Here is an 8,431-nt window from a genome sequence, read left to right on the forward strand (position 1 = left end):
ACATACATGCATGCTTCTACATTTGTGAATGATCTGAGGCCTCGCCCCTGGACCTTTCCCACCAACCATGATGTTGCAAGCTCAACGTGGTTGATCATCCAGTCTATTTTAGCCAGCCGGCTTGACTATTGTAGTAGGTAGTGTATGCAAGTCTATTCGACCTCCACCCCCAAAAATATATGTACCAGAACCGAAACCACCATATATACACCACGACCATCCCCAATCTTATCTCTATCTCCCCACCCCGTCACCCCCTTAACCAACCAACACAACAATGCGTTGGCTGGGGTTATTGGCTCTTCCCCCCCTTCTTCTTGGCCGCCTCCTTGGCGAGCTTCTCGCGGCGCGCGATCTGCGCCTCGACGCCGATGCCGCCAAACACCAGGCCGACGCCGAGCCACTGCATGTGGGAGAGGCGGTGGCCGAAGGCCACCACGCTGAGGATCATGGTGAACATCTTGCGCGTGACTGTTACCGTGACGAGCAGGACCGAGGAGAAGGTTGAGAGGGTGTGGACTGGGGGAGAGGGGTTAGTCATGGGTTTGCTTTTGGATGGGATGCTAGAGGAGAAGGGCAAAGGGGGAAGGGGGGGGGAAACTCACAGATAAACACCTGCCCGACGCAGCCGCACAGCGCAAAGCCCAGCACGTCCCTCCACACAGCCGGGTGGCGCGCCAAAAAGCTCAGCGCAGCCTGCAGCTCACCAGCGCCGCCGCCCGTCACGTCCATGCCGAACCACTCGCCCAGCCCGGTCTGCACCAGCCAGGGGCTGAGCACCAGGTAGCCGCCCGTGATGACGGACCCCAGCAGGTTGTTGGCGGCCATCATCTGCGGCCCCGTGTAGCCGCGCCAGTTCTGGAAGATGTAGTCCTGGGTGCTGTTGGTCAGGCCGTCGAAGAGCAGGTTGACGGCCAGCAGCAGCATGCCCCAGGCGGTCTGGCCGCTGTGGCTGGAGGCTTTGTGCTTGCGGCTGCCGGAGTGGAGTGTGAAGACGGCGACGCCGCACGTCACGGCTGCCACGACCAGGTACTTGTACAGCGGGTAGCGCTTGCGGAAGACGGTGATGTGCAGGAACATGACAGGCAGCAGTTTGCAGCTCTTGGCGAGGATGTACGTGATGTAGTCGATGTGGGCGAGCGCGGCGTAACCGAAGGGCGCGGCGAGCGCGTTAGTGAAGGCGACGAGCAGGAGTGGGAAGAGGATCTCGCGGTTGGGGATCAGCGGCGGCGTTGGTTGTCCGCGCGGGGTGGTCATAATCGAGAAGAGCTTGCCACCGAGGGAGGCGAACAGGGATTGTATGGTGAGGAGGAAGACGGGGAACTTGAAGCGCTCTGGGGAGGAGGCCGGGCCGTAGGTGGTGGTGGTGAGCTTTTCTTGGAGGTAGGCCCATGTTAAGCTGAGAGGGAGGGTAGGCTAGTTGTTAGCCGGCTAGGAACGGAATTGGTTGTAAGGCGACGTTGGTGGCGGGAGAATGGCTCACAAGGATGCGTAGATACCGGCGACATCAATTATGAGTGTGACGATGCCGGCCTCCTTCTTTGCGACAACGGGGGTCTTGACGTCGGCGCGAGGCGCCGTCTCCCGGCCATTGGCCATGTCGCTGGGTTTCCCCTCCATCTCATGAATTCCACTGACTTCTCTGCTTCGTGGCAAACGATCATGTTTGCCAGAGTACTCAGAAGATGGTTCTCGCCGGAGAGGCGTAGCCTGCTTTGTTCGAGCCATCGCGAATCGCGCTTGAGTTTGAGTGCAAGGGTGTATGTGACCAAGGGCGAAAGAACCTTGACGGTTCAACAAACGCGACTTTGTGTAAAAAATATATGGGATGAGGGAGCGACGGAATTATTTCTCATGGAGGGTTCGCCATCAATGGGTGGGGGAGATGAAAAAAAAAAAAAAAACAAGGCCAAAAGAGGGTGGGTGATACGAAGTAGTGTCTTGAGATTCGAAGTACATATGTGGCCGAAGTGGGATGAATGTTTCAGCCGTCGCGTGCATGGAAATAGACCCTCACATTCGGCCAGCCTGGCTTTTCGGAGCTGGCCTTTCCAGGTTTCCCCACACGATCCCCCCCATCTCTCTGCATCTCCCCCTGCCGCGCTAACTAGCCGCCGGACCGTTTCAGCGGGTCGCTTCGCGGCTTCCGTGCCGCCAGGGCTGCTTTTCGCCGGCGTGTGGGGTTGTCATGCCGGCTCTGGTGCAGCCCAGATAGGAAATGCATGTACCTTATCGAGGCATCACCTTATTACCATGTGTAAGCTCGACCATATTGGGCTGCTCACACGCTTCGTAGGTGCCAGGGCGAATAGTATAGCCGAGTTTCTCAAATCATGCGTTTCAATTACGGCTCCCACCGCAGGAGGGATTGCTGTTCAAATCCCGAGAAAACGGCATGTCACGCATACAGCAAGTCACCACGATGTACATCAAGGGAAATTCCTGGTTCTCGGAGTACTCATATATTAGTCTGCCTTGCCTCCACCTAAATGCCCTCCCTAGACATCTTCCTTAAGATCTGCTGATGTTAGGTTGATGGTCGATGAAAGGTCGTGCCCCGACCCAACGATGGGCTTAGCCATGCGGCTGCACAACATACCGCAAGTCTTGTACCCAGACTGGGAGTTCTGGATGCTGAGTTAGAGACGGAATAACGAGGTGGCCACGGTTGGTACGAGAATGCTAGGGGAGTCCAATCGCCCATGACGGAGAAATATGAGTGTTGAGAGTGAAAATAGACGGTTTGCGGATACCTTGAACTAAGCAAGGGAGAGAGCGGATGCGGACTATGGTAGTGATTTCGGTGAGACGGTAGCCGCGGGTTTGACGAAGACGCCCGCAGTAGGGGTACTGATTTTGACCCTCCGCCCGATGCTGGGTTCGCATTGTCCTGGCCGGCCTAAAAGCACCTTTTGCCCGGTTCATCGCACAGGCAAGGTTGAGGTGCCCGGCCGCTCGTTGCCGAGTAAGGAGGGTAGGGTGAGCAACGGAATCGGTCCAAGAAAAAGAAGAGAGAAGAATCTGGCGGAATACTTTTTGAGGTTAAGAGAATTGTCGTCGCATCGTTCCCTCCATTGAATAATAACGCCTTGCGGCAGCCAGATCTGGTGAATGACCCGTGACGAGGGGCTGCCAAATCCGACCCAAGCCAAAAACCCTGGAGGGCGTGGCTGGGCAGCTGCTAAGGATCCCACTCGCGCAACTCCATCAGTTACAACATGTCCGGTTTTCTTACAGCCTATAGTTCCGTCTGCCCTCGTCCGCACTCTACTCGGAGGTCTGGGCAGCCTGCTGTTGTCGACGCATCTTCTCCGCCTCGAGATTCTCGTAGAGGAGAAACAATGCCCTCTCGTTGGCCTTAGCCGAGCCCATGATGGTGAACATCCGCTCGCCTGTCTCGTCATGAGGAGCCTGAACCGCTTCGTTAGGACAGAACACACCCGAAGTAGGCTAGGGGTTATTTTGACTCACCTTGGCAATGGAGATGCGGGCCCCTGACGTCTTGCGGATCTCGCTGATCTTGGACCCGCCACGGCCAATAATGCACCCAACCATGTCGGCTGGGATACTGATGTTTTGCGTTTGGATCTCCTCGCCATTCTCGTCGTGAGTCGGCGGACCACGAGCGGCGGCGTCAGAGTCCGAACGGCGGTTATAAGGCCGGGGCCCGCCGTTGCTAAAGTCAGCGCCGTTGCCTGTCCGCGTCACACGGGAGCCGCCGTACGGGGCTCTGTCCTGTACGAAGTTGGTGGTTCCGGTAACGCCTGGTGCGGCGCCCGCACCTTGAGTCCGGACGACAGGGTTGTACAAGACGGTGCCGGCACCCCGCTGCCAATCGTCCACCAGGCACTTGCAGATCTCCCAGATGGCGCGCTGGATGCCCTCGGGGGTGCCCTGAACCTCGACTATCCGCTCGGTTGACTGCGGCAGCATCTCTTTTTGTGCCACCATGCGCACGCCGGACACATCCTGGATGTGCTTGATCTTCAGGCCTTGCCGACCGATGATAGTACCCATCTGGTTGTGGGAGATAAGAAGTTTAATCGCTGTGCTAACAGTTAGCGGCGTGTTTGGAAATAACTAGAAATACTGGGCCATACGGTGTGTGCCATTGCTCTGGACGACTCCGCCCATGCCAATCGTGGGAGCACCCTCGAGCAGGGCGCGGGCAACAACGGCGTAGGCTCTCGAGATGGCTTCGCAGCCGCCGGTGATGGTCAAGACCCGGTCGTAAACACCTTGGACGACTTTGCTAACGCCAGCCTTCACGCCGGTTTCGTCGCGCAAGTCGGCGACGTTCTTCCCGCCCTTCCCAATGATGACGCCAGCCTCCTTTGACGAGACAATCGCGCGCAGAGTCAGCTGTGTCTGGGCATACTCTTCGTCTGTCTTTGGGGCCGGCTCTCCGTCCGGGCCGAGGCGTGGCTCATTGTCGTTGAGATTGAGCTGGTCAAGGGCCTCAGGAAGATCAGACCCATTGGGCGGGATTGCGTCTTGCGGTGCCGACATTATGGTTGTGTGACGAGTGTTGCAATAGGAGCTTGACTGGTCAATAGGATGCAGGCAACGAAACGAGTTGTCTGCGGGTTCGATGTGGTGTGGGATAGGTGTTGAAGGTAGAAGGTATGGTAGTAGCTGAGGCCGTGGAGGATTAGCTTGATTGTTCGGTGATGAAGAGTGACGCTTTAAGAGTTGCGCCACCGAGCCGGAACAAAGAAATGAAGTCGCGACTTCGCAAAACAATAGCAAGTACCACCCAGGCTCCAACGATCTTTCTGCCTGCAATATTTTATTTGTGCGGAGAAAGAGGCCAGTGCAAGATACAGAAAGAGAAACGGAGAGCCATGGCAACGAGGCCGATGGCGGGGCAGAAGGCACATACCTTTTGCAGCAGGCGGTGGACACGGCCAATTGGGGTGGATGGTGCGTCCAAATGCTGGTGACAACCTGCAAGCTATAAAGCGGGGTTCCGGGAGACGCGCGCGACCGACCAGAGATGGAATGTGAGATAGCGCAGCGCGGCGGAGGGATGTGGAAGCCGATGCAAGGGCGCTGAGGAGAGGAGCTTGAGGGGTGTGAAGGTGGGGTGTAGAAGAGGAAAAAAGATGGGGAATTGGGGAGGGAGAGATGGGGTGGTTAAGTTCACCATCGGGGGAATGGTTGTGGTGGAAGGAAAGAGAGGGCGGGAAGTGAAAAAGAAAAAAAAAAAGAGGGGTCAAGTCGCTGCGGTTTGGTAGGGCAAAGCCGGTAGAGGGCGAGTGGGTGATAGCGGGCGATACCTGCTTTGACCTACTGGGAACCCAAAGAAGCGGCGAAAGCTTAAACTGAGTTCGGCACGTGTCGAATGACTGCTTTTTGTAGAATCCACGGCCCATTTCAAGTGAAAAGCGATTTAGATACATGCATATTAAGTGTTCATATCAATTTCTGTTCTGACAACAACGGCCTTGCAGGTAATGTGGAAACCAACACCAGGTCACACACACACCCGCACAGAAGGTCTATTCAATGCGACAACCTCGGTGAGGTCCTGGCTTGGGGCCAGTGGTTTCCTTCCTTGTTTCAAATATTGATAGATAAACAAACAAGTAGGTAGGTGCTTATCTGGTCTGATTGTGCCTCCACACCTTGACTATGCTGTCCCACTCCCTTCCCGTGAAAACTAGCAAGCGCCAGCATTTATGATGATGGAATCGAGCTCCGTTTCTCTCGGTCACCACAAATCGCTTCAGCAGCAGGTCGCAGTTTGCCCGTTAAGTGTGGGAGGTGGGAGTGGGTTTGCCCCACCAAGTTGTCCCGCTTAAGCTCTGGTCGTCAGGCAATCTGTGCTTGGTTCCTTGGGGTCTCTGCGCCTAGCACCCGTTCGCATGCAATCGCGTTGCCCCAACCTCACAATTACTATAACGACGCACAGTAGCAGCAGATCACACCCACGATCGTGTCGGTTGCAGCTCGCACTTGATCAATCAAACCTCGAGACGCAAAGGCAGACCACGGGAGCAGCTTTTTTTCCCTTTTTCGCCCAATTGCCGACCCCGCCTGCTTCCTGTTGACTTTTTTCCCCACATGCACATCCCGCGCCCTCCCCTTCGCTTTCGCCTCTATCCTTCGAGAAAAACCAAAGGGTCCTCCCGGGTTAATCTTGGCTTTTTTTATCCCGCCATTGTGGGAGATACCCACTTGCTTAGGCCGTTCTTGGCTACTTTAATGGTTATGTTGTGCAGTTGCGCGGGATTAGAATGCTCTCTCAACTCATAATTCTAATCGCCCATTTTGAACCACGAGATGGGAGCGTTCGACGGGCGGCTTCGACTGTGATGAGAACTCATCCCACATAAACTGCAGCAGCCTCCAGAGGGGTTCGGCTCCAATTGAAGTAGGGCCGGGTTTCCATTGGCTCAAAAGATGGACAGGAATTCTTGCCCATGACACTTGGCGACTGGTAGCTCAGTCACACCTCGTCCCTTTGCTTCGTGGAAGACAGTTTAGAAACCCCGGTTCGTCCTCTCTTTGGCTCGGCAAGTAACAGTGCAGCTTAACGGTCCACCCTCGACTCCCATTGTGGGGGACAAGGTGCAGTTTTCCTGCAGTCGATCAAGAGGCCGTACACAATCCTGCACATGAACCCCCGTCTTCCCCGCCACAAGCCTCTGGGCACCCTACCTTTCCATGCGGCCTTCCTGCGACATCTCCCCTTTGGAGACCCCCAAGCCAATCGTCCGAGAAGCGATATTCAGTCCTCGGCACAAGTCCGGTCATCTTTTCGGAAAGAGAAATGAAGCGATCCCTTCGGTCACGAGCTCTACGCCTCACCCGCCCCCCCCGAGCATCGACGTCGTTTATGTCGAGGAAGCTATGTGGCATATTACTCCTTTGAGCTGTAAGCATATCCAAACAAGACACAGACATGTTGTGAAACTCGACACGGCAGCCCTCGCCGGCTCGGGCGAGCGTGCCGGGCTAAGAGCATCGCCTGATCGCGAGACCCTGTGCGCCATCCTCGCTCGAGCTTTCGTGCACCACCAGAGCCACAAGCCTAGCCGCGGCCTCCGACTGGCTGGCTTCGCCTTATTTTGGTCACGGCTTCCGGAACCACCCCGCGCTTCCTGCTTGCTCTTGTGTCGACTGGCCTTCTTTGGCCTTGGACGTCCGGGCGGTCGATTGGTCTGTCCGCCGCCATACCCGGCCGGCCCTGTCACGAATATTTGGCAAAAAGGGATACCTGAGCGTCATGTGACAGTGCCATGATGCCCCTCCCTTTTGAACCACGTACGGCTTATCCAGAAACACTGGTGAGGGCCTGTGCTAGGTGTCTCAAAGAGGCTACTGTTAGGGGTTCAAGAGAACACTCCCTACACTGCGATGTGTCTTGTAGCGAAGCGCCCTTCATATGCCAGCGCCACATAGCCTTCCGACTAGGCCCCTGGCCCGGGACCAGCTAGAAGGTTGAAACGGAGGTCGCCCCTTTGGCGGTTGACCCTGGCTGTGTTGATATCGTATGATCTCGTCCAGGAGTCCAGACTGGCGGTAGGTAGGGACTGACGGCACCAAGTGGTCAGTAAACATAATATCGATCGCAGGCCGGTTGGCCAAGTGTGGTAGCCATCCCGACACCACTGTACGCACAAGCAACCGCTACCTAACAACCTACAACGGAGTGAGAGTAACACGAGTACTTGATGTAATCCGGCAGACTGTAGCCAGGCAACAGGATCGGCCTTCAAGAAGGCATCTTAGCAATCAACCTCCGTAAAGATGGTGAACCAGGCGTCCGATCTTAATTAAGAGAGACTATGTGTTTAGACGCGTAGGCTCATCTTCCGGCCTGCAGCAGTTCTAAGTCGTCGTATAATAGAATCAATCCTCATATGCTGGGCTGAACCGTCAACCAACCAAGGTAGATCCAATTCACTATCCATATCCCCAGTGACTTATCATTCCAATGGCCGTAGCATATGTGCTTGGGACCAGTGAAGTGGTAAAATACGATATATATATGCGATGTTGAGCCCTATTTGACGTGAGGTGGGTGTAAGGAAACCGGACGCAAGCCATCCCCTACCTCGACTCGCAATCAGGGAACCATGTAGACAAATAGAAGAAACATGTACATTCTGTTTCCTACTGTACAGACCGTAATCCAATGAATGCCCTATTCAACGCCCGCTGGGGAAAACCACCCATGGCAAGTAAACAATAAAAATCCACACCCAGCGTAACTCCCCTCCCCGTCTGACCCCATTCTTACCCATCCGTGCGTAAATCATATCATGCCAACCAGCCCCGACACAAACAAACAGATCAAAACAACCCAACCCAAAGACCCTCCCTCCGTCTCCCCCCCCCCTACTCCATCACATCCACATCCACATCCACACCTCCATCCACTCTACATAACCACACACCCCGTCGTCCTCGCCCTCCTCCTCCC

The 8,431-nt window shown here is 55.5% G+C and overlaps 4 protein-coding genes across 4 annotated transcripts in view; all 4 read right to left on the minus strand.

Annotated features, from left to right (window-relative positions):
* Window positions 1–292: 292 nt before the first annotated feature.
* Window positions 293–1,728, minus strand: CHGG_05814 (uncharacterized protein; the record flags this gene model as incomplete). Its single annotated transcript, XM_001221908.1, has 3 exons — window positions 293–519; window positions 606–1,399; window positions 1,484–1,728. 3 exons carry the CDS (start codon window positions 1,726–1,728, stop codon window positions 293–295), a joined length of 1,266 nt encoding a protein of 421 aa, XP_001221909.1.
* Window positions 1,729–3,267: 1,539 nt separating this feature from the next.
* Window positions 3,268–4,509, minus strand: CHGG_05815 (uncharacterized protein; the record flags this gene model as incomplete). The annotated part of the gene is made up of 3 exons (XM_001221909.1): window positions 3,268–3,411; window positions 3,472–4,046; window positions 4,101–4,509. 3 exons carry the CDS (start codon window positions 4,507–4,509, stop codon window positions 3,268–3,270), a joined length of 1,128 nt encoding a protein of 375 aa, XP_001221910.1.
* Window positions 4,510–6,485: 1,976 nt separating this feature from the next.
* CHGG_05816 (uncharacterized protein) lies at window positions 6,486–6,909 on the minus strand (the record flags this gene model as incomplete). The annotated part of the gene is made up of 2 exons (XM_001221910.1): window positions 6,486–6,584; window positions 6,664–6,909. 2 exons carry the CDS (start codon window positions 6,907–6,909, stop codon window positions 6,486–6,488), a joined length of 345 nt encoding a protein of 114 aa, XP_001221911.1.
* A 1,212-nt stretch (window positions 6,910–8,121) lies between these two features.
* Window positions 8,122–8,431, minus strand: part of CHGG_05817 (uncharacterized protein) — a gene marked incomplete at both ends in the record, with an annotated part of 2,385 nt that continues 2,075 nt past the window's right edge. Inside the window, one exon of the mRNA XM_001221911.1 lies at window positions 8,122–8,124. Coding sequence (XP_001221912.1) covers window positions 8,122–8,124 — 3 coding nt within the window. The remainder of the gene's footprint in view (window positions 8,125–8,431) is intronic.

The sequence above is a fragment of the Chaetomium globosum genome, genomic scaffold (genome assembly GCF_000143365.1).
Source record: "Chaetomium globosum CBS 148.51 scaffold_3 genomic scaffold, whole genome shotgun sequence".
NCBI lineage: Eukaryota > Fungi > Ascomycota > Sordariomycetes > Sordariales > Chaetomiaceae > Chaetomium > Chaetomium globosum.